The sequence below is a fragment of the Oncorhynchus keta genome, chromosome 9 (assembly GCF_023373465.1).
Source record: "Oncorhynchus keta strain PuntledgeMale-10-30-2019 chromosome 9, Oket_V2, whole genome shotgun sequence".
NCBI lineage: Eukaryota > Metazoa > Chordata > Actinopteri > Salmoniformes > Salmonidae > Oncorhynchus > Oncorhynchus keta.
In genome coordinates, this window is record NC_068429.1 from 36,911,995 (window position 1) to 36,939,006 (window position 27,012).

At 41.0% G+C, this 27,012-nt stretch overlaps 1 protein-coding gene across 1 annotated transcript in view; it reads left to right on the forward strand.

Moving 5' to 3' along the window:
- The first annotated feature begins 687 nt into the window (after positions 1-687).
- Positions 688-27,012, forward strand: part of LOC118387698 (reticulon-4 receptor-like) — a 36,267-nt gene continuing 9,942 nt past the window's right edge. The window contains exon 1 of the mRNA XM_035776318.1: positions 688-1,200. Within this exon, the coding sequence (XP_035632211.1) occupies positions 1,179-1,200 (22 nt within the window). The 5' untranslated portion in view covers positions 688-1,178. The remainder of the gene's footprint in view (positions 1,201-27,012) is intronic.

Genomic DNA, 27,012 nt, shown 5'->3' on the forward strand with positions numbered 1-27,012 from the left:
CTGAACTCCAGGCTACTACAGCCTATCCGACTCAAGTTTACCCGTCTGAGGAAAGAGTGCGGTGGCTACGTGCGCTGTCCATGGTGCTGATTCGCATAAACAAGAGCCTAGGTGGAAAAGCTCAAAAATCAATCTCTGTTGAAGTTTGTCACCGACATTCAGAGAAAAGTATATGTTCGTCGTCTCTGTGGCAAACATTGCATGAAGCAGCGACATTGGTTTCTATTTTCTTTTTACAGCAATTTGCTGTTCGGAATTTAATATAGTCTTATAAAATCGGGGAGGTGTTCACACACTACCGCTGGGAGGCGTCTCTATCTTAATTTAGAATAGTCTGACAGGGAGATCTCAACCACGAACCACCTATTACGAATATCATATAAGACGTTAGTTTTCTATGTCATTTTCTTTGTTATGTTAAAATGACATGGGTCGATATAAATCAAGAGCACACTACCAACGCCTATCACTAAATAATCAGAAACAATATGTTCTGCTGTTCATCACATAACGTGCCCGAACTGCGCATTATCGTTTGTTGGGATCATCCGTTCTATGTGGTTGTTGTCCCATGATATGGGTTCTGACCAAAGAGTGCAGAGAAGTTCAGGAGCACTATGACCTCAGTTACCTTCTCACGTTCACTAAGAACACGACCGCGCGCGCATGCAGCTCCCTCTCCCCTGTCTTGTTCTATGCTGATAGAGAGGCGCATATCTTTGGATCCCCACCCTCACAAGCCAACCGGCAGTGCACTCATGTAGGATAACTCTACGTTGGAAACCAAACGAAGGACGGTTGGATATATGCCTTTTCCTAACCGTGGATTGCGTTGTGACTGCTGATGGTTTTAATTTTGTAGCCTATTGCCGTTTGGATTTCTGCCACCCGTGCGTTTATGTGGTCCATTTGGAGACTTTCTTTTGGGTTGCCTGTATTCGAATGTAAAAAAAAAAAGGTTTTGTTTCCCGCGCATCTCTCAAATGACTGAACGCGGCGTGAAGAGGAGACCGCGTTCTCCACCTCCGTTCTATGTTAAAACCTTGGGCTAAAGTTTTCATGGACGGTGCCCTGGATTTTCCACTGCCATCTCTCTGACCGGGGTCTTTGTTTTTCCAAGCAGAGAACGAGTATTTTACCACGCACACAAGGGGTGCCTTTTGGATTCTATTTCCAAAATGAAGTCCGTTTTTATCCGAGGTATGTATGTATGGGCTACGTTTACATCAGATCCAAATGTGTTGTTTGTGTGTTTGCTTGCTTGTTTGTCTTTTACATAATGATTTTACATAATGTGATCCATTTGCACAGTATTTTATGGTTATTTGGAGAAAACAATTTTAGACCTGTCAGTGTTTACTACTGTAATAATATCATATGTACCATTTAGCAGACGCTTAAATCCAACGCATTTTAAGGTTATGCATGCATACATTTTATGTATGGGTGGCCCTGGGAATCGAACCCACGACCCTGGCGGTGCCATCCTCTACCAACTGAGCCAATTTACTGACGTATATACATCTACTTGATTTACAGTTTTCTTGTTCAATGTGTTTTCAATTAGGTGCCATACTTTAACATGCCAATGTATTATTATTTTTACATTGATCTTTTAAATAGGCTTATATTATCTTGTAATGTTACATAATAGTTACTTGGAACACATAAAACATGCAAGGTTAACATGTCATGTTGTTTTATAGGTAAAGCCTGAGTTATTCCAGTTTACTCATGTGACATTCCAAGGGTTCAATTTCTAAGATTTCTCAAAAAAGGGGTTCTGCCCAACGTTTGTTTTCCCTCTCTTTGCCAGAAACTTTAAGAATATTGTCCACCATGAGCAATCACCCTTGTCATGCTAAGTGGTTTTGATGGAGACCACCAGAGCTCATGAAATGTATTTATCCACTGCACTGTTCACTGCTCATGTTGTAAGACAAATTGCATCTAGTCACGCAATGGGGAGTTGGGGATTGGGTAGGGCATGTGTATTACCTGATAGCACAACCTGGTCTCAGAGCATTTTGTATTATTATGTATGTTAATCCAAGACACTCCATTTAGTATGATATGTTATGTTTCATATGGTATTTTATGTATTAATTTGTAGATGTCCATCACCCATTTCGTATGATATGCTACAAATTACAATTCTTATTATATTTTAAGAATTTGCAAAACTTTCAATATGTTATGAATTTGCAAAACGTACAATGTTACGAATTTGAGAAATGTTCAATATGTTACGATTTTGCTAAACGTATGATATGTTACAAATTCTAGCTTGGTGCTGAGGTGGCTAACGTTAGCTAGGCTAGGGTTAAGGTTAGAGTTAAGTTTAGGAGTTAGGTTAAAGAATTAAGGTTAGGGTAGGAGAAGGTTTAGCTAAAAAGGTTAGGGGGAGGGTTAGCTAAAAGGGTTAGGGTTAGGGGAAGGGGTAGCTAAATGGGTTAAGATTAGGGGAAGGGTTAGCTAAATGGGTTAAGATTAGGGGAAGGGTTAGCTAAAAGGATTAAGGTTAGGGGAAGGGTTAGCTAAAAGGGTTAGGGTTAGAGGAAGGGTTAGCTAAAAGGGTTAGGGTTAGGGGAAAGGTTAGCTAAAAGGGTTAGGGTAGGAGGAGGTTTAGCTAAAAAGGTTAGGGGAAGGGTTAGCTAAAAGGGTTAGGGTTAGGGGAAGGGTTAGCTAAAAGGGTTAGGGTTAGGGGAAGGGTTAGCTAAAAGGGTTAGGGTTTGGGCAAGGGTTAACTAAAAGGTTTAGGGTAGGAGAAGGTTTAGCTAAAAAGGTTAGGGGAAGGGTTAGCTAGAAGGGTTAGGGTTAAGGGAAGGGTTAGCTAAAAGGGTTAGGGTTAGGGGAAGGGTTAGCTAAAAGGCTTAAGGCTAGGTGAAGGGTTAGCTAAAAGGGTTAATGTTAAGGGAAGGGTTAGCTAAAAGGGTTAAGGTGAGGGTTAGGTGAAGGATTAGCTAAAAGGGTTAAGGTGAGGGTTAGGTGAAGGGTTAGCTAAAAGGGTTAAGGTGAGGGTTAGGTGAAGGTTTAGCTAAAATGATTAAGATGAGGTTTAGGTGAAGGGTTAACTAACATTTTAAGTAGTTGCAATGGAGCTAAAAAGTTGTCAAGTTGCTAATTAGCTAAAGTTGTCAATGGTAAGATTCAAACTCACAACCTTTGGGTATGGGAAGGGTTAGCTAACATGCTAAGTAGTTGCAAAGTAGCTATAATGCTAAAGTTGTCTGTGATGAGATTTGAACTCTCAACCTTTGGGTTGCCAGACATTTGTTTTATATGTCTACCCATCCACCCCAACCAATCACCCTACTTTCATTTTTGCCTTAATTAAATTAACCATCTGTTTTATGTAACCATGCCAAATGAATCATAAACTAATGTGAGTGTCTTGGATTTATGTTTACTATGTTACATTTACTTTATGAGACCAGGTTGTGTTGCTTGTTTTGTATGAGTGATTACATGCCTACTTTTACCTTGTCTGTGCATCTGTGATGCCACTGTACGCCTCCAAAATATTAATTTAATATACATGAAGTATGATTATACATAAAGTATGATTCACCACCATGCCCAGGGAGTGAGGCTGGACCCCTGTCTATCACACCAGGTAGAAGAGGAGAGAAGAACAGCCCTGAATAATTAATAATAATCCTAACCAAATGCCCAGTGTGCTGAAAATACATCAAACGATCCATAGCTCAAAGGAAGCAGAGAGAGAGGGAGAGCAGAGAGAGAGGGAGAGCAGAGAGAGAGGGAGAGCAGAGAGAGAGGGAGAGCAGAGAGAGAGAGAGAGAGAGAGAGAGAGAGAGAGAGAGAGAGAGAGAGAGAGAGAGAGAGAGAGAGAGAGAGAGGACAGCAGAGAGAGAGAGAGAGGGAGAGCAGAGAGAGAGGGAGAGCAGAGAGAGAGGGAGAGCAGAGAGAGAGGGAGAGCAGAGAGAGAGGGAGCAGAGAGAAAGGGAGAGCAGAGAGAGAGGGAGTGCAGAGAGAGAGAGAGAGAGAGAGAGAGAGAGAGAGAGAGAGGACAGCAGAGAGAGTGGGAGAGCAGAGGTTGGAAGTATCTAAGTGTGTGCTAGAAATCTAGGCAGCGAGAAACCAGGGTGCAAAGTGTGCGTGAGTGTGAGAGAGAGACATTTAAAGTTTATTCGCCACATGCACAGAATAAAACATCTATATAATAATACAGAAAATAGCATAGAATTATAAAAAATGCACAAGAAGTACACTATAATAAGTTGAAGAAACAACAAATGCTAGTAAATACAGGTCAGTACCAGTACCTTATTCAATATGCAGGGGTACTAGAGTGGTTGAGGTAGGTTTATACATACAAAGTGACTGGTAGTAGAATACATTATATATGTAAACAGGGCTGAAAAGTGACGGGTAGCAGGAATATATCAATATTTATGGTAATATACTTTTGTTTTCATTGAACCTTTATTTAACTAGGCAAGTCAGTTAAGAACAAATTCTTATTTACTATGATGGCCTACCAAAATGCAAAAGGCCTCCTGCGGTGACGGGGGATTAAAGATATATAAATAAATACAATATAGGACAAAACACACATCACAACAAGAGAGACACCCCAACACTACATAAAGTGAGACATAAGACAACCACATAGCATGGCAACAACCACATAGCATGGTAATGGCATACTAATGGTAATATATACATGTCATATATTTTAGCTAACCCTTCCCATGACCCAAATACAGTAGATACTCATGGTAATTGCAATCAACAATCAATGAACAGCAGCGTAGGTTTGACGAGCTGTGTGCGTGTGGGTTTAAGTGTGTGGCTTCAGTAATGAGTGTGTGAGTGAGGGTGTGTGGGAGTGTGTGTATGTGAGTATGTGTGTGTGCGTATGAGTAAGAGTGACAGTGAAGGTGTGTGTGTCTGAGTTGGTAGAGTCCTGTGGATTGGCATAGAGTTAGCGTGGATAGTCTATGGGAGAGGGAGAATAGTCATTTTTAACAGTGACATGGCCAGGGAGTTTGAGCCTTGATGAAACGGTACCACATGTCGGACAGGAGCATGGAGAACTGTCCATGTCTCGGGTGGCTGGAGTCTTGGCAATTTTTCAAGGCTTTCTCGGACACTGCCTGGCATGTACATCCTGGATGGCTGGGAGCTTGCCCCCAGTAATGGGTTGGGCTGTTTGCACCACCCATTGTAGGGCTTTCCTGTCGAGGACGTTGCAGTTACCATACCAGACGGTGATACAACCAGTCAGGATGTGTTCGATGGTGCAGCTGTAAATGTTCCTGAGGATCTGAGGGACCATAACAAATAATTTCAGCCTCCTGATGGAGAAGAGGTGCTGTCATGCCTTCTTTATGACTGTTCTGGTGTGAAAGGACCATGTTAAGACCTCAATAATGTGGTCACTGAGGAACTTGAAGCCCCCACCCCTGTTTCCTGTAGTCCACGATCAGCTCCTTGGTCTTGCTAACGTTGAGGGAGAGGTTGTTTTCCTGGCATTGTCCTGACATTGCCATGTCTCTGACCTCCTCCCTTTAGGATGTCTCATCGCCTTTGGTGGTCAGTCCTAGCACCGTCGTGTCGTCAGCAAACCTTAAGATGGAGTTGAAGTTGTGCATGGCCACACAGTCATGGGTAAACATGGAGTACAGGAGGGGGCTAAGCACTCACCCCTGGGGGGTCCTGTGTTGAGGGTCAACATGGCAAAGGTATTGTTGCCTACTCTCACCACCTGGGGTCGGCCTGTCAGGAAGTCAGGATCCAGTTGCAGAGGGAGGTGTTCTGTCCCAGGGTCCCCAGTTTGGTGACAAGCTTGGAGGGCACTATGGTGCAGCATTCTCACATAGGTATTCCTCTTGACCAGATTTAAAGCCTTACTCACATCCACCTCAGAGAGCGAGATCACTCAGTCCTCTGGGACGGTGGAGGCCCTCTTGTATGGCTCGGTGTTGTTTTTGCTGAAGTGTGCATGAAATGCATTGAGTTTGTCTGGTAGAGAAGCATTCATCATTGGGCAGATCACGGCTAAGTCTTCCTTTGTAATCCGTAATGGACTGGAGCCCCTGCCACATGTGTTGAGCGTCAGAGCTTGTGTAATAGGATTCCACCTTGTTCCTATATTGTCATTTTGCCTGTTTGATAGCTCTGCAGAGGTCGTAGCGGGACTTCTTGCACGCGTTCGTTTCCTCAGTTGTAACATTGTGGTTGACTGTGATGTGTGCGGTAGCTCTGTCCTTTAGCTTAGCGTGTACCGCTTTGCTGCAAGGTCCACTTACTTGTCTAACAACAATGACTGCCACAGTAAGAACTCCCGGACTCTCTTCTCCACTGTCAGCAAACTACTTCAGCCCCATGATGACACCTTCTCTACTCCCTCCACTGAGCTGTGCAACTAATTTATTCAGTTTTCCAAGGACATGCTCACCAAAATAAACTCATTACTGACTGATCAATCTCCCTCAGCTGCCCCTCCCCCTGTCAACCTCCAAACCGTCACACCTGAAACCCGGCTTTCCGAATTTGTCTCCATTGACTCTCCCTACAGTATATCTCAAAACTCATCATGTTATCCAAGACTACAACTTGCTCCCTGGGTCCTTTCCCCAGTCTTCTCATCAAAGCCTGCCCGCCTGCCTTCCTGCCTGCTCTCTGTCCATCACAAACATTGTCAACCTCTCCCTCGACCACGGAACTGTCCCCTCCAACTACAAAACAGCTGCAGTCACCCCCATCATAAGAAAACTGGACACCACCATCCTCAATAACTTCTGCCCCATTTCCAACCTCCCCTTCCTTGCCAAGACTCTGGAACATACTGTTGCCTCCCAATTACAAACCCACCTGCTAATCAACAACCTGCCCGAACCCCTCCAGTTTGTCCCTTACTCTTCATTATCTACATCCTCCCTCTTGGTCAGATCCTCCATCACTTTATCCTTGACTTCCACTGCTATGCCGATGACACCCAGATCTACCTCAGCACCAATTCCCTCCTCAACCCGCCTATGACCCACATTGAATCCTGCCTCTCTGCAATAATAACATGGATGCAACAAAACTTTCTTAAGCTCAACAGTGATACAACGGAACTCTTCCCAAATCCACCCTCACCAAAGCTGGCAACCTCACCCTCCCTTTGACGACACCACTGTTTCTCCCTCCCTTCATGCATGCAATCTTGCCATCATCTTGGACAAATCATAATTTTTCCACCACCGCAACATTGCCAAAGTCAGGTCCTCCCTCTCCCGTCCTGCCGCTGAAATCCTCATACATGCATTCATCTCCTCCCGTCTTGACTACTGCAACTCACTACTCTCCAGCATTAACTCAAGCTCCCTCCATAAGCGCCAGATGGTTCAAAACTCTGCAGCCCGACTCCTCACCCACACTTGGTCCTGACAGTGAACTGCACTGGCTCACTGTCTCCCAATGACTACAAGATCCTCTTTCTGACCTACAAAGCCCTTCACCATCTTGCCCCGATGTACCTCTCAGACCTTTTTTACCCCCACCCACACACATGCACACTCCGATCCACCACAGCAGGTCATACCCAGGTTGAAGCTCCATAGTTTCGGGAACATGGTCTTTTCCAGACTACCTCCTAGGCTCTGGAACTCCTTCCCTCCAGCCAGGCGTTACTCTGACTCCATCACTATCTTTTCGTGCCTCCTAAAGCCCCACCTCTTTGACAAGGCCTGCCCTTAAGCTCCCCCTCCCTAAAGACACTCCTCTCTTCACCATAGAGAACTGCACCTAAATCAAACCCTTATCCTACCATTACCCTGAACCAGGTTCGTTTTCCTAACCCCAATCATGCCCCTTACCCTGAACCTGGTTTGTATCCAAATCCCAATCCCAGCCCTTACCCTAAACCGTGTTCGTATCCAGATCCCAACCCTTCCCTCCCCATACACTGATACATCATACTCTTTCCCTTCTTTGAGACTACCTCTCTTTTTTGTTTATGTTTTGTTTAGTCTGATGTTTTGTTTTGACTACTGTTTTGCTGTTTTTCTTTTTAATTTCTACAATTGTAAAGCGACTTAGGGCCCTTGAAAAGCGCTGTATATTCGGAAAGTATCCAGACCCCTTCCCCTTTTCCACATTTTGTTAGGTTACAGCCTTAATCTAAAATGGATTTTTTTTTTAATCCTCACCAAGCTATACACAATACCCCATAATGACAAAGCCAAAAAAGGTTATTAGAAAAATAAAAACAGAAATACCTTATTTACATAAATATTCAGACCCTTTGCTATGAGACTCTAAATTGAGCTCAGGTGCATCATGTTTCCATTGATCATCCGGAGCTGTTTCTGATTGGGGTCCACCTGTGGTAAATTCTATTGATTGGACATGATTTGGAAAGGCACACACCTGTCTGAATAAAGTACCAACAGTTGACAGTGCATTTCAAAGCAAAAACGTAGAGGCAGGAATGTGCCGAGGCAGAGATCTGAGGAAGGGTACCAAAAAATGTATGCAGCACTGAAGGTTCCCAAGAACACAATGGCCTCCATCACTCTTAAATGGAAGAAGCTTGGAACCACCAAGAATCTTCCTAGAGCTGGATGCCCTTCCAAACTGAGCAATCGAGGGAGAAGAGCCTTGATCAGGGAGGTGACCAAGAACCCAATGGTCACTCTGACAGAGCTCCAGAGTTCCTCTGTGGAGATGGGATAACCTTCCAGAAGGACAACCATCTCTGCAGCACTCCACCATTCAGGCTTTCATGGTAGAGTGGCCAGCTACTCTTCAGTAAAAGGCACATGATAATCCCGCTTGGAGTTTGCCAAAAGACACCTAAAGACTCTCAGACCATAAGAAACAAGATTCTCTGGTTTGATGAAACCAAGATTGAACTATTTTGCCTAGAATGCCAAGTGTCACATCTGGAGGAAACCTGACACCATCCCTACGGTGAAGTATGGTGGTGGCAGCATCATGCTGTAGGGATGTTTTTCAGTGGCAGGGACTGGGGAGACTAGGATCGAGGGAAAGATGAACGGAGCAAAGTACAGAAAGATCCTTGATGAAAATCTACTCCAGAGCACTCAGGACTTCAGACTGGGGCGAAGGTTCACCTTCCAACAGGACAACGCTCCTAAGCACACAGCCAAGACAATACAGGAGTTGCTTGGGGACAAGTCTCAATGTCCTTGAGTGGCCCAGCCAGGTCCCGGACTTAAACATCTCTGGAGCGACCTAAAAATAGCTGTGCAGCAACCCTCCCCATTCAACCTGACAGAGCTTGAGATGATCTGCAGAGAAGAATGGGAAAAACTATCCAAAGACAGGTGTGTCAAGCTTTTAGCATCATACCCAAGAATAGTCGAGGCTGTAATCACTGCCAAAGGTGCTTCAACAAAGTACTGAGTAAAGGATCTGAATACTTATGTAAATATGATATTTCCACCTTTTTTTGTTGGTACATTTGCAAAAAAATCTAGAAGTAGATGAATGAGATGAATGTAGATGAATGAGGAATAAAAACAATTTAATCCATTTTAGAATAAGGCTGTAAAGTATCAAAATGTGGAAAAAGTCAAGGGGTATGAATACTGCACTCTCAGTCCCATGTACACTATATACAAAAGTATGTGGACAGCCCTTCAAATTAGTGGACTCTGCTATTTTAGCCACACCTGTTGCTGACAGGTGTATAAAATCAAGTACACACTGGCCTATACATGGCTCAATGGAAGTGAGTCCCTGAAGCAATGTTCCAACATCTAGTGGAACGCCTTCCCAGAAGAGTGGAGACTGTTATGACAGCGAAGGGGGGACCAACTCCATATTACGGCCCTGATTTTGGAATGAGATGTTCGACAAGCAGTTGTCCACATACTTTTGGTAATGTAGTGTGTTATTATTATTATAATAATTATTGTATGCTTGCTTGTGGGTTGAGTAACAGGGGTCTAGGACTCTTTCACCCCTAGTGGCAAAGGAGACGTGTTGATAGAAGTTGGACATTAAGTGTCTTACATGCTGACCACACCACCTGTGTCTCGTGAAGAGACATCCCCATTCCTCACTGGATTTCTCTGAATCCAATGTCTTGTCCGTTCGGTAAATGGAGAATCTTTCCAGCCATGGGGGTTATCTTGTACGAAAGCCATCCTTCAGAAAAACAGAGAATATTGTAGTTATGAGTCTCGTTGGTAGCAAATCCACGATTGGAGGTCATCCATCTTTTTATCAAGTGACTGGCCAATACAATAGAATAGAGAGAAGTGGTAGCCGGTTATACCTTAACCGTGTTCTCATCAGGATGCCCACTCTTCTGCCTCTGCATTTCCTATTGGTTAGTCCAAAGATTGGGTCGAAGGTACACATAGAGCCCAGGGCAGATGAGTCGAAGTTGAAGCCGGAATTGAGGTTATTGTTGATCATAAAAAATGATAGCGGACACATTTTGTGCAAAAACAGTAAAGATAAACACCAAAAGGATGACAAAATATTTAAATTGGGTCAGAGCTTGCAAGAGGGCAACCATACAGTACGTCGCCATCTTCATAGAGAGAGAGAGGGAGAGAGAGAGAATGTAAGAGAGAGAGAGAGAGAATGTGAGAGAGAATGTGTGAGAGAGAGAGAGAATGTGAGAGAGAATGTGAGAGATTGCTTACAGGGTGTTGGGATTAGAGGCATGTAGAATACTTGAGAGCAGATATTGAAAACCATGTTATGAAGTAAGAGCAAAGATGAGACAAGAGACAAGGGGATTGAGGAAGAATGGATATCTGGAGTTATCTAGAGTTTGTTGTTTATAAAAAGTGTCTGAGGCATTTTGCAATATGACAAGCATGACAGGTATAGCTAGTCTTAGTTCCCTATAGTGTGCACAGTTACACTTTGGTCTGTAGGAAGAGAGAGAGTAATTATCTGGTCTCCACTGACAATTGTTATAAATCGTATAAGTAGTCTTGTTCATTCTTATCTATTGGAGTGAAGACCTTGAGAACAGTCTGCACTGTAAATATAGCATTTTTTGCTAGTGAGAACAAAGCATGAATCCTTTCCTATCCAAGGAAATAATCAGAATTCCTTTGTTACGGCTCTGCTGTGTTTGTTCAGCTTTAAAGATCAGTCAGATGCTCTTACGATTTGTTATGTTGAGTGGAAACATCAGTGTTTTAACACCAGGAATGTAGCCAGCAGCTTAAAGCTAAATCCTTCCCTAAACCTATCACCTCTAAAAGGTTGAGCCGGTGGTCATAACACTCTGCAGAGCATGATATTCCTATAGGAGAAACACCTACGGACACGTTCACAGATCCTCCTGCTATAGTGCTCCTGTACGTCAACCACTCTCCCTCAGCACACATAAATCAGCATCCAAATTGTCTGGGGCAGCCAGCCTCATTTATTGAAATCCATTAGCTACGCCTTTGGCCTTAGCTAAGACGTAATTGAAGAAGGGTTAGATCCATTCCTGTGTGTGAGCATGGTGTGGGTGGGCCCCTTTCATTAGCTCGCTGGAGACTTTATGGTTCAATTAGTTGTGGACATGGAGGGGGCGGGATCTACCATTAAAGGGGGTGGGGAGGTGGATGGTTAGGTGGTGGTTTATTGGTGGAAGGCATGTGCTGCTTATTATTCTGCGTGTTGTAGAGGATGGGAACAATGGCTTGGTTGATTGATAATTGAGCCAGATGGAGGCAGCCATTTTAGAGAGGAAAAGTGTGTGGCATATGTGCATCTTCAACTAGATCACACAGACCTGCATGGGTAAACCTGCATTTTCCTTTGCTAGGATATTGTAGTGTAAAGCCACAGATCATTGTCTGTGCTGTAAATGGTTTCCTCATATACTGAACAGTGTGGATCAATGGATATTGAATGACACCGATGGGATTTACTGTGGTTAGAACTAATTTTGGTTCATGGTACTGTTAATACAGGCAGAGCTCTGTGATGCAATGAGGCGTTTTGGGAGAGTAAACTGGTTTATGAGAGTGTTATGATGATTATGACGTGATGATGATGATGATGATGATGATGATGATGATGATGATGATGATGATGATGAAGACATAGACGCATGTGCCAGTAAGCCAATAATCAGTGTTTCAATAAATAAGTAATGCAGCATTGAGACTTGCTTTCAAACTTGTAAGTGCTATCTATCTACAGTGGCTTGCGAAAATATTCACCCCCTTGGCATTTTTCCTATTTTGTTGCCTTACAACCTGGAATTAAAATCGATTTTTGAGGGTTTGTATAGTTTGATTTACATAACATGCCTACCACTTTGGAGATGCAAAATATTTTTTCTTGTGAAACAAACAAGAAATAAGACAAACAAACAGAAAACTTGAGCTTGCATAACTATTCACCCCCCCAAAGTCAATACTTTGTAGAGCCACCCTTTGCAGCAATTACAGCTGCAAGTCTCATGGGGTATGTCTCTATAAGCTTGGCACATCTAGCCACTGGGATTTTTGCCCATTCTTCAACATTTAAATGTTTCCCTTTAAACCACTCAAGTGTTGTTTTAGCAGTATGCTTAGGGTCATTGTCCTGCTGGAAGTTGAACCTCTGTCCCAGTCTCAAATCTCTTGAAGACAAACAGATTTCCCTCAAGAATTTCCCTGTATTTAGCACCATCCATCATTCCTTCAATTCTGACCAGTTCCTCAGTCCCTGCCGATGAAAAACATACCCCCAGAATGATGCTGCCACCACCATGCTTCACTGTGGGGATGGTGACTCGGGGTGATGAGAGGTGTTGGGTTTGCGCCAGACATAGCATTTTCCTTGATGGCCAAAAAACTCAATTTTAGTCTCATCTAACCAGAGTACCTTCTTCCATATGTTTGGGGAGTCTCTCACATGCCTTTTGACGAATACCAAATGTGTTTCCTTATTTTTTTCTTTAAGCAATGGCTTTTTTTCTGGCCATTCTTCCGTAAAGCCCAGCTTTGTGGAGTGTACGGCTTAAAGTGGTCCTATGGACAGGTACTCCATTCTCAGCTGTGGAGCTTTGTAGCTCCCTCAGTGTTATCTTTGGTCTCTTTGTTGCCTCTCTGATTACTGCCCTCCTTGCCTGGTGTGTGAGTTTTGGTGGGCGGCCTTCTTTTGGCAGGTTTGTTGTGGTGCCATATTTTACATTTTTTAATAATGGTGCCCAACCCAACTTCTCCACGACTTTGTCCCTGACCTGTTTGGAGAACTCCTTGGTCTTCATGGTGCCGCTTGCTTAGTGGTGTTACAGTCTCTGGGGCCTTTCAGAACAGTTGTATATATACTGAGATCATGTGAAAGATCATGTGACACTTAGATTGCACACAGGTGGAATTTATTAAACTAATTATGTGACTTCTGAAGGTAATTGGTTGCACCAGATCTTATTTAGGGGCTTCATAGCAAAGGGGGTGAATATATACAGTATCCACGCACCACTTTTATGTAAATTATTATTATTATTTTTTCATTTCACTTCACCAATTTGGGCTATTTTGTTTATGTCCATTACATGAAATCCAAATAAAAAAATCAATTTAAATTACATACAGGTTGTAATGCAACAAAATAGGAAAAACGCCAAAGGGGATGACTACTTTTGCAAGGCACTGTATCCTTACTGATAGCAGAATAAAATAATGCAATACTTTCCCACGTAAGATACGTTGTAATGTCAGCTGAGAATATTTTATTTTCTGAGGAAAGGCACAGACTCCCAGGTTGCAACATTACTATCTACATTGTTTTTCTGACAGTGATGGGATTTTGAGAACAGCTTGAAGGTGATGGTTCATACCTCTCCTTGGGCATCATAAATGCATCGCCTCAAACATCCCACTGCAGAGTACTATATGTATCATACATGCCATGTGTTCTTACTCATGCCAGTAAGAACACTCGGTTGCATCAACCAGCATCCATCCATACATTACATTCTCCCCCCAAAAATATCTCCCACATATTTCCAATGTATTTAACATGAATGACAACTACTCTCAGAATTTTCGCTTAACAATTAACATTACAATGATGGTGTGATTGATGCAAACAAAGTGCAATTCTGGTTCAATAATTGCAAGCAGTACTGTAGACTACAAGCACTAAGAAAATGAGGATCCTGTCGGCGTGATTGTAGACATTCCATAGAATTGATCGATATAGAGACAATGCAGAGATTCAGCAATATTTCAGTGTTTTTTTCCCTCACTCTAGTTCATAACACCCTCAGCAAGTCAAACCTGTAGTTAAAGGGGAAATCTGTGATTGATACATCATTTTTTAAAACTTTTAAATAAATTGTATATAGCCATTAATTATTGAATAATGTAACTTATAAATGCTGCAAGAGCTTAGTTCAGCTGTCAGAATCCAAAATATAGGCTTGTTTTACTCCAATGTTGGTAAACAATGTAAATGTGAACAGACAGTGTATAGCCTCAAAACATGGTTAAAACTAGAATGTTGGTGGTCAGTACTTGAATCCATGGCTCCATCTATGAAATTGGTTACATTTCTCCGGCCCCACCCCTCGGCTTTTAACCAAAACAGTGGCGGGGTGTTATTGATTGAACTGCAGATTGCCACTTTAAAGCAATCATGAGCATTTTTAAATAGAGCCAATAACTATTGACTAGGTGTGAAAAAAAAGATACAATAGAAAAGATATTATAAAAACAATAAGGAACTGGAGCTTGTACGTTATCGTGATTATTGTCCTGGCTGTGCATGTTGACGGTATTCAGGGATTGGAGCACAACCGACAATCATCATAATCAAAACACACTCCCCCTCGAGTGCCTTATTGCTGTATTAACAGATTGCACTAATCCATCACACATTATGGGCGCATTGGCATAGTTTGCCTCCTACTTCCATATGAACAGATGGCGCCCATGCTGTTGGTGGACAATGTGAGTACAAGCAAGGAGACTGGAGCCAGAGCTCTTGTGTGGAGATATAATGTCCAAAGAAAGTGCTCCTAAATCTTTCAAAGGTAAACATTTTTTAAAAATGATGACCATCCCACTGGTCTCATCATTATATGCTGCAGTCCTTTACAACATATGGAGAGAAGGGAGAAGGGAGTGAGAAGCAGATGAGTTAACGAACAGAGCTAAGAACATTTAACCGTTTTACTGACATGGATCCAGTGCACCAAGCATTGCATACCCACTTACTATGGTAGAAAAGTATCCTTGATTTGATTAACTTAAAAAGAGAATAAAAACAAAGGTTTATAGTGATCAGCTTCACAACATTAAACTTGCACTTTTAAACAAGTGCAATAAAGTGTTGAGTTTCTTTGAATAATAACAAGTGAATACATTAATTCAGCGAGAGAAGTGAGTCTGTGAAAAGCCTGCACACGGACCGTCAGGTTGTGAGATTGTGCTGTATTGAGGCATGAAAAAAGATGGCGTAGCCTTTACTGACTTAGCCTTTCCTGAACAGCCGCATAGGCACGGGTAGGGCCACCTACCCACCCACCCACTGGGGAGCCAGGCCCACCCAAGCAAAACAAAGTACCCTCTCTACTTGTCAGTGTTCCAAACGGGACATTATTTGTATTTTTACCTAAACATGCAAACACCATCAGATAGAATTCATAGCAAGCAGTGCACTGGAATGACATTCACTCTCATGGGATGGGTGGCCAAAAATAACTAATTGTAAGCCCCACCCCCAATAAACCATAAATATGACTAATTGAGGCATATTGTGCTTCTTTGGCTATATGCACCATGCCACTGCCTACTTAATATGTTTATTTAGCAAACAAGACAGCTCATAATCCATTGCCTTTATCACAGTTAACACACCTACAGTATATTTTAGCTTTAATTAGCTTTAAAAATGCAACATGTTCTCTCAGCCTCATGGCAAAATGTGTAGAATAGCATGATGTTAGCTATAAAACGGCACATTTTCCTCTCTGCCCCATGGCAAAATGTGTGTTTGTTTTTATTTTTTTGGCCTACCCAAATTTCTGCTGGCCCACAAGCCAATGAATCTCTGGCTACGCTACTGCTGGCTATGCTACTGCTCCTGATAATACATTGGTGGCCTAACTGGCTAAACACAATAGAGCAGTAAGGCCACAAATATGGTTCATTCCTACGCCGTGATGATTCGTTAGCACACCAATAATTTACCCAGGATTTTCATGCAGAGTACTCTATGTTAATGCTAGTATGAAGAACTACAGAATGCCTAGTGGGAAAAGAAAAGGTTCGTAATCTTTTGCTTTTATCTCCATAATGTAAAAACTTCTACTGGACTTCTCCCCTGGAACTGAATTGGGGCTCCCTTTTCCAACCCTATTCATTTCCCAACCCTATGCAGAAGGAGCCCTACCAGAGAGTTCTGACGGTGCATGTTATAAATAATGCCAGAGCTTTTGTTTTTGAATTTAAAATTAATTTCCCCTTAAAGATACTGCACAAACGCACATCGAATGAGAGAGTGGTGGGACATCTCAGGCCTCTCGGGAAGACAGGGAAATTTGGACGACTAGAGAACAGAGGTTTCTCAAAAGCGCTCTCTCAAAGGGAAATTCTGAAGAAGAAGAAAGGTAATAGAATATTGATGCCCCTCTCTTCATGCAGCCCACACTTTTAGCCTGGCCTTAACAAAAGCTGCAACTTACCATGACGGTTTAGAGGACAGAATGGAAACATCTTGAGATTTCAGCTTGCCTTTATAATAGCATAGTTTCAGTGATATCTTTCCCTTAAATGCTGGCCGCTATACAGGCCAGGGTTGTGTCCCTGTCTATCATAGCTGTCTAGGTTAGGCTCAGCAGGCCTAGCAGGGACGACAGCGTATTAGGTCTTTGTGATGTCCTCTCTGTGGTCTGATTGAGGGTTTGAATCAAATCAAATTGTATTTGTCACATGCTTCGTAAACAACAGGTGTGGACTAATAGTGAAATGCTTACTTAAGGGCCCTTCCCAACCATGCAGAGAGAAAAATGTAGAAAAATAACACAAGGAATAAATACACAATGATCAACAATGACTTGGCTATATGCAGGTACCAGTACCGAGTCGATGTGCAGGGGTACGAGGTAATTGAGGTAGATACTGTATGTACATATATCTAGGAATAAAGTGACTGGCCAACAGGATAGATCATAAACAGTAACAGCAGCGTACAGTGGCAAGAAAAAGTATGTGAACCCATTGGAATTACCTGGATTTCTGCATAAATTGGTCATAAAATTTGATCGGATCTTCATCTAAGTCCAACCAGAAATCCAGGTAATTCCAAAGGGTTCACATACTTTTCCTTGCCACTGTACATCATTTTTCCACTGAGCATGAAAGGCCTGGATGCTCAAGAGTCCTGCTAAAGTGTATACATGTGTAAACCAACCAGCATTGGATTTTCTAACCTTCGTCTTCCTCAGTAAAACATTTTCCATAGATGAAATACAGCAAGCTGCAGTGAATCACTGTTACTGGCCTCTCCGATATCACTCTGCTCTGTAAGATAATTTTTGTGGAATTGTGATTCGGTCAGACATTATGAGATTTCCTACAAAGCACTCTATTGTATGTTAGCAGGCCCTATGGTAAACGTGATATCATGATAGTGATATCGCTGCTCACTTCTCAGTCAGGAACACTGAGATTGGATGGGGAAGAATTTGAGTTTCCAATGGAGTTCCAATAACTTTTAAAGTTCATTAATTACCTGGTAATCCAATAGACTGTGTTGATTGGGAGGAGCCCAGTATGGAGCACATGGATGTGGTCAAGATATATCTGACTGGCAACAAGATCAATTTCACTTGTACAGTGGAACTGCGGTCTGTCTGGCAGCATTCTGCTCCTCTATTTATCCATACTGCCTATAGGACTCAAACCCCATCTTCAGCAAATCCTTTCTCATGGAAGGACAAGTCACCCAAACACAACCAATCTGCTTTGCATGTGGATTAATGCCACACAAAGGAATACATTCCTAAAGAATTTCAAGTCATTGTTCGTTTACTCCTTCCTCCTTTTGGGTTCAGTTTAAAAATAGGCATTCATCTCCTAAATTCTTATTTTTTTGCAGTTGCCCTTCAGTGTCTTTTAGAAAGGTGCAAAAGCTACAAAGGGTTGAAAAGAGTTTGGACAGGCATTATCACCTGTAAATGTCAGATGATAGTTTGTAGGATTCATCTGTGTCGTGCGGATTTATTTTTCTGGCTTTCCTTTTCGATAGTTATGGACTTTTTGTGTTTTGCTGACTGAGAATTATTTTTGCTGACTAACTGATCTTAATCTGACATCAGCTGTCAATAATGACTGTTTATGTCATGGTTATAACTGTGTTATGTAGGCCATCCTTTGTTGGACAATTCTGTCATCAGTACTCTGCTAGCTTTTTAAGCCTGGTAGTTTCAAGTGGCTTTTTTTACTACGAACTCTGTATCTCTTCACAAACACTCTTATTTCTCTCTCCATTTTAGTGGGATGACCCATTTGCTCTGCCGAGTGGAGCACAATGCCATTACTAAGTGAGTTTGAACCGCCAGGCAGGTCTGCCAGTGTTGTTTCAGGTCCCGCTCACAAATCACTTGAGGAACAAAGACACCAGGTCACCCACAAATGAACAGAATCAAACATTATGATAGTGTAGCTTATTAAAGCAGATAGTGTTATTAATCCAATTTGCCCTTATCCACAGTCAGAAGCTTCTCTGGGGATTTTATTTTCCAAAAGGATTACCTGCTCACTTTGATGGTTTCCCATACTATGGTTTAGAACTTCAGCCTCTGTATTTCAGTCTTTGCGAGAGACAGATCAACTGTATTTGAAGAGTTTCATTCCCAAAAAATCGATGCTAGGTCAATGTGGGTGGGAATGAGAGAGTGAGCGTGAGAGATGCAAGGTAGAGACGACTTACAGAGGTAAGAAACAGAGGGTGTGAAAGACAAAGAGGGATGGAGAGAAGCAGGGAGAAATGGAGAGTGTGATGCTTATTAAGTTGATTCATTGATACCATTTAAATTCAAGCTGCCAAAGTACATAAAGGATTGTGTACAGACAGACAGCTTATTCATATCTGAAAATAATGCTGTTTGATCAGTATAACTGTACGATCTAACACCGGCATTCATATTTGTGTGTGCATATGTGACAAAACACACAAGATATTTGAGATATTCAAATAGGCTAAGCCATATAATGCACTGTATGGAAGATCTATGGCAGATATGCAGGGTTTTTTACGAGGGTCATTAGGATGCAACATCACACAGCCCTTTTCTTTTCCCTGGCTGTCTTTGGCATGTGCTCTCTCCATGGTCTGCTTGCTGTGGCACTTAAATACGTCAGGTTGGATATCCGCTGTCATTTGACAGCCTGGTCACTGTGCTAGCCAGTCACACCAGCAGGGAGGCTTGTACTAACACTAGAGGGCATGCTAATGCTTTTCGCATCATTCGCTCACTCAAGGACCACCACACAGTCATGAACCAAAGCAGTAGCGACACAAAATGTGACTCCCATACAAATCTAACTCTATTAGTAATGACAACATGTTGCTGAAGGCCCAGCGCAGTCCAAAATATGATTCCCTACGTATACCTAAAATTCAGAACACCTTCCTAATATTGAGTTGACTGCACTGTGCAAGGAAGGCACTTTTGTCTTGCCCATCCACCCTCCGAATGGCACACATACACAATCCATGTGTCAATTGTCTCAAGGCTTAAAAATCCTTCTTTAACCTGTCTTCTCACCTTCATCTACCCCGATTGAAGTGGATTTAACAAGTGACATCAATAAGGGATCATAACTTTCACCTGGATTCACCTGGTCAGTCTATGTCATGGAAATGTTTCCCATACTCTGGGTCCTGTGTGGCTTAGTTGGTAGAGCACGTGGCTTGCAATGCCATGGTTGTGGGTTTGAATCCCATGGGGGACCAGTATGAAGGAAATGTATGAATTCACTACTGTAAGTTGCTCTGGATAAGAGTGTCTGCTAATTAGCTAAAATGTATTTCCACACTATGAGGTTGGAATAATACTATGAAATTATGGTAATGCCCTTTTACTTTAAGAGCTGTTTGTTTGCCTGAAATTTCATCCTGTTGTAGTGGGATGGAGTTTTGGCCTGCCTGGTGACATCAATGACCAATAAGAAAGAGAGTTCCGAACCTCTCTGGCAATAACTGCTAGTTTTCAGTTTTCCCCTTCCCAGTCAGACCACTCTCAGACAGTCCTAGCTAAATTCTTGCATGAGAAATTGCTCTTTGCTAAGAAGCTATTTTTGTTTCTTTTTGAACAATTTAATTCAAAACAATCACAGAAAGGTTTTGTTACCCAGAAATGATTTGATATTGAGATAAAAAAAAAACTGCTGCATTGGAACTTTAAAGCACTTTGATAGAAAGCTGATGTAACAGGGATTTTTTTCCTCCCATTTATGATTATAGGTATATGGGAAGGAGCTGTTGCTGTCACCGTTTGCAGTTTCTACTTCAATTGGCATAATTTGCCATGTTGGCCTGTTTCTGTGAAATTACTCAGTTTTGGCAGGGCTTTCATCCTTTGTTACTTCTGAGATGTTCTCTTTTATTGGTAAAGATTACAGAGCAGGAACCTGCCTTTCACTGTGGATGGATTGGAAAGGCAAGCTCCACTTTTCTTGTGAAACATTGCTGCATAATAGATGCAATGTGAGACTATTTGCAGTACAGGTGAAGAAGACTGGTGCTGTATAACTCAACCTTTCAGCCTCCATGAAAGAAATATACATGTTGCACTTTGTTCTATTATCAATGGGAGGATGGTGAGGTGAGAACTGGTTTGGCTTTCAAGCAGACTGACATGGGACCCAATCCAATCAAACTCGTTTTGAAGTCTTCATGATATTCATGCTGGAGAGTGTACCCATTGAAAACGTCCAAAATAGGATGAATTCAAGGTGGCTCCTCCTTTTAACAAACACAATTCCAGGTTGAGCTTACATAATCATAGGCTTAATTCCAAACGTATGAGTATTGGCACAGGAGTCACACATAGAGCCTTCCATATTTCAGAAGAAAACAAGTGTGTGCACTGGCACTATTGTAAAAAAGAAAGCTGCTACATAAATATTGTTATGGCAAGTTTTAGGCAGCTGATTAATACTGTAGGCACAGTATTAAACTCCCGGAAATGGCCAAAAAGAGTAGAACCAGCTCACCTGTTTTTACACTATAATTTGACTATTAGATGTTCAATGTTGATTTTGGAAGAAACATTTTAAAAGGAATAAAGCAAGAGTTCAATTCCAGTAACAGGGTTCACCTTAAAATTAGGGACAGACGTACATGAATCACAAGAAATAAACAATCATCTCCAGAAAGAACTTTCTCAAAGTCACCTAAATAACTAGGGCTTTACAGTGATGGTGGAAACGGAGTATTTTGGAGGTTTAATGGGTTAATATCTTCTTAGAAGGGGCATGGACGGACATGTCAAAATGCTACATTTTTGCACTTTACCATGTCGGTATTCCTATTGAAAATCTGATTTATTGATTTCTCCAAATCAAATCACATTTTATTTGTCACATGCGCATACGGGTTTACTGTGAAATACTTGCTTACGAGCCCTTCCCATTGATGCAGATTCTTTTTAAATACAATAAATAAAAGTAACTCTATAAGTGGAATAAAATGCACAAGAACGAAGCTATATACAGGGAGTACCAGTAAAAGATCAGTGTGCAGGGGTACGAGGTATTTGAGGTAGATATGTACATAGAGGCAGGGTAAAGTGACTAGGCATCAGAATAAATAATAATAAGAGTAAGAATAAAAAACAGAGTAGCAGCTGCATATGTTGAGTGTGAAAGTATATGTGTGTGTACAGAGTCTTCAGGAAGTATTCATACCCTTTAACTTATTTTGTTGTTACAGACGGAATGAAAAATGTATTAAATAGATTTTCTTTCCAACTACACACTATACCCCATAATGACAAAGTGAAAACATGTTTTTAGAAATTTTAGCAAATGTATAATAAATGAAATCCCACTTGCTGGCCAAGAGATTTGTTCGTGGAGTTTTCATTCATTTCATTTCAGTACACTTATCTTAAGTCCTCCCTTTAAATAACCTTTTAGTTAGAATGTTGTATATCGATGTTGTATAAATGAGGTATAAATATATGCATATTCGTCTCCATTTCAGCACCAATTGGTAGATTGTCGATTATTTCGGTTTAGGAAAGTATTTATGAACCATAAAAAAACAGGTTTGGAGAGCCTTTGTGAACAAATGGAGGAAAACGATGGTTTGATTCATTCTGAAAGTTGCCACATTTAGTTCTTCAACCCATGGTAATGTTGGAAGACTAGTGTCCATACTGTACAGTGCCTTCAGGAAGTATTCATACCCTTTAACTTATTCCACATATTGTTGTGTTACAGACTGAATACAATTTTTATTAAATGCATGTTTTTCTCTCATCCATCTACACATAATAACCCATAATGACAAAGTGAAAACATGTTTTTAGAAATGTTTGCAAATGTATTGAAAATGAAATAAATATATATATAATTTACATAAGTATTCACACACCTGAGTCAATACATGTTAGAATCCTCTTTGCCTGCGGTGACAGCTGTGAGTCTTTCGAGTTAAGTCTCTAAGAGCTTTGCATACCTGGATTGTACAATATTTGCACTAATTCTTTAAGCTCCATCAAGTTGGTTGTTGATCATCTCCCAGTGTCTGTTGGAAAGCAGACTGAAGCAAGTTTTCCTCTAGGATTTTGCCTGTGCTTAGCTCTATTCCATTTCTTTCTATCCTAAAAAAAAACACTGTAGTCCTTCCCGATGACAAGTATACCCATAACTTCATGCAGCCACCACCATGCTTGAAAATATGAAGAGTGATACTCAGTGATGTGTTGTGTTGGATTTACCCCAAACATAATGCTTTGTATTCAGGACATAAACATAATATCTTAGCCAAATTGTTTACAGTTTTACTCTAATGTCTTATTGCAAACAGGATGCATGTTTGCAATAAGACACTAGAGTAAAACTGTAAACAATTTGGCTAAGATATTATGTTTATGTCCTGAATACAAAGCATTATGTTTGCAATATGTTGCAATATGTTTGCAATATTTTTTTATTCTGTACAGGATTCCTTATTTTCATTCTGTAATGTAGGTTAGTATTGTGGAGTATTGTTGATCCATCCTCAGTTTTCACAAAAATCACAGCCATTAAACTATGTAACTGTTTTAATGTCACCGTTGGCCTCATGGGGACATCCCTGAACGGTAATCCCTGAACAGTATTATGTGTGAGGTACAGAGAGGAGGTACAGTAGTCATTCAAAAATCATGTTAAACACTATTATTGCACATAGAGTGAGTCTATTTAACTTATTACATTTTTAATCATGAACTTATTTAGGCTTGCCATAACAAAGTGGTTGAATAGTTATTAACTCAATATATTTAAACTTTTCATTCGTAATTCATTTGTAAAGATTTCTCTAAATATAATTACACTTTGACATTATGGTATTGTGTGTAGGCCAGTGACACAAAATCTCAATTTAACAAAATGTGGAAAAAGTCAAGGGGTATGAATACTTTCTGAAGGCACCGTATGCATGTGTGTGTTATGTGTGTAGTGTTCGTATGTAGTGTATGTGAATTTGTGTGGGTTTTGTGTGAGAGTGTCAGTGGAGTGTGTGAGTGAGTGTATATATATAGTCTTGTGAGTCAGTGCAAGAGGGTCAATGCAGATAATTCAATGGTTACATGGACTATTTACTAGTCTTACACTGTGAAAAAAAAGACCCATAAATTTAGTTAATAACTAACTTATTAAAAACTGGTTCCGCAGCCATTTTTTTTGTTTGCTAAACTTTTCATTCCAAGTGTTATCTTTACTACTATAGCCTATATAAATGCACTGACTAACACATTCATAAATGGCCAAAAAAAAGACAGTAAAATAAAACAAAGAATAAGGTTTTAAAGTGTCTGTCCTATATCTTGGAGACAAGAAAATTCAGGAAATATATATATATATATATATATATATATTTTGGACACATATTCAACCCCTTATTTTTGTTGCCACAAAACTACCGTGATACTTCCATTTGTTTGTATGGGTTACCTTCAGATGAGTCCCATCACATTCGTGAGAGCAAAATGGAGAACACACTCATGTTCGTTAGTCTCCCCTTTTACGTAGAGTGACAATGCTTTCATCAAGTCAATGCTCTCATCAAGTCAATGCTCTCATCAAGTCAATGCTCTCATCAAGTTTGTTTGTTTATTTGTCATATGCACATGAAAGTTATGGAGTCACTACATGACCCTTAATGTACAGTATCATGTTCTTTTAACAAAATATATTGTAGCGGTGGCAGCCAATTAGAAGACTTGGAGGAGAGGTTCAATCTTAACGATTTTTTGGCCACTCCATCCAGTTAACGTGTTCTGTAGTTTAAGGTTAAGCTTGTACACTGCCAGTTCTGTGGTCCTAATGGTACCAAATAACCTCCTAAAGGTTAATTGTTAAGACAATATGATTTGGCAAATGTATTATATTTTCTATACACTTTTATAAAAAATAAAAAATAATATAAATTTATAAAAAATAATAATAATTATGGCCTCCTGAGTGGCACAGTGCTTGAGTTACAGACCCGGGTTCAATCCTGGACTGTATCACAAACGGCCATTACTGGGAGTCCCTTAGGGTGGTGCACAGTTGGGTTTAGGGGAGGTGTGCGCTCTAGCAACTCCTTGTGGCGGCCCGGGTGCAGTTAACCAGTGTTTCCTCTGACACATTGGTTAAGCGGACGGGTGTTAACCTCTATTGGATCGGTATCCCCCCCACGGCACTGTTGAGCTAATGTGAAAAATAAGCCATATCTCAGACTGGCAAATAAAAAATAAAATATTTAGAACACAGACATTGGACAGAGATATGGCTTTTCCTTTGCAACTCTGCCTAGAAGGCCAGCATCCCGGAGTTGCCTCTTCACTGTTGACGTTGAGGCTGGGGTTTTGCGGGTACTATTTAATAAAGCTGACAGTTGAGGAATTGTGAGGCGTCTGTTTCTCAAACTAGACACTCTAATGTACTTGTCCTCTTGCTTAGTTGTGCACCGGGGCCTCCCACTCCTCCCACTCCCCTTTCTATTCTGGCTAGAGCCAGTTTGCTCTGTTCTGTGTAGGGAGTAGTACACAACGTTGTACGAGATCTTCAGTTTCTTGGCAATTCCACGCATGGAATAGCCTTCATTTCTAAGAACAAGAATAGACTGACAAGTTTCAGAAGAAAGTTATTTGTTTCTGGCCATTTTGAGCCTGTAATTGGACCCACAAATGCTGATGCTACAGATACTCAACTAGTCAAAAGATGTCCAGTTTTATAGCTTCTTTAATCCTTAACAACAGTTTTCAGCTGTGCTAACATAATTTCGACATGGTTTTCAAATGATCAATTAGCCTTTTAAAATGATAAACTTGGATTAGCTAACACAAGGTGCCATTGGAACACAGGAGTGATGGTTGCTGATAATGGGCCTCTGTACGCCTATGGAGATATTTCATTAAAAATCTGCCGTTTCCAGCTACGATAGTCATTTACATCATGAACAATGTCTACACTGTATTTCTGATCAATTTGATGTTATTTTAATGGACAAAAAAGTATACTTTTTTTTTTTTAAAGAACAGTGATCCAAACTTTTGAACAGTAGTGAATATTTATAATTATTACAAATACATTTAAATGGGTGTTGCATTTGGAAATGTTTTACAAAACATTTCCAAATACATTTTTTCAAATATATTTATCAAATATTGATAAATATGTGAAACCATATTCTAAAATACATTATTTCATGTTATACAGTACATTTGAAATACATTTTGTAATATATGTTGGAATGTATTTCAAATGTATTAGATATTTTCCATATACAGTATATACATTATTTGGCCAATTGTAAATATTTCAAATGTATCCTACATTTTCTTATTAAAAAACTATATTTTATATGTTACATATATGAGTACAGCAGTACCAAGGCAGCTCAGACTCTGTCAGTGACAGGCAAAAGGACGGTGGGCTCAGTCTCTCCTTCTCTTCTACTCTGTGACAGCATTAACAGTGGAGGCAGCAGATAGGGGTCCTTACAGCTGTGCGATCCTCCACCATCACAGTTGCCCCCTGTCAAACACAGCCTCTTATCAGAACGCTGTCTTCAGCTTGCACAACACCTCCTACCCCTATATTCAGGGCCAAGTCGAGTGAGGTACACAAACTAATTTCACGTCAGCTTACATTTTGGTTGTTGTTCAGCAAAAGCGAGATAAGAGGATGAGAAAATAAAGGGAACAAGACCAACAGGGATGCCTGGCTAGGCTGGCCAGCAGGGGTGCTGTGCTGTGGAGGGTAGGGAACGGCAGGGCTTAGACTGGACAGCTCACTAAATGAAAAGGTGATGGATCAATAAAGGGCTGTGGCTGAGAATCTCTTATCAGCTGTGCAATGAGAAACTCCAGTGCCTGGCCATGCGATGATCTAGAGGCACTGGGGTTCAGTGGCCTTGTGCCTTATCGCTCCTCGTTACTGCAGAAACCATTTTCCACCACGAGGGCTTAGTGTACCCAGGCACCCCCGAACAGGAGCAGCTAGTCAATAATGCAGGACCTTTTCCTCCTCCATAGGATATTCAGCACAACACATGCCTGGATGAAGAAAACCTTTTAGAACACCGTCAAACTTTAGTTGAGTTTTTTTTGTGATGGGTTGAGGCACCCCATCTCTCTTGCCTCTTGGTGCAAAAAAAAAAAATATATGTCTTTGCTTTTTTCTGATGACGTGCACGTCACAGTCAGAGAAACACTTGTCAAACTGTTTCATGACACATTAAAGAGGTTTTTAAAAAGCACCAGTCTGTCATGAATGTAGATGATGCACAAGGATACACCTATTGCTATGCACATATGCACACCGGTGCACTTAATACCTTTTCATTCATTGGGAATAATCTTGCGGTATATTT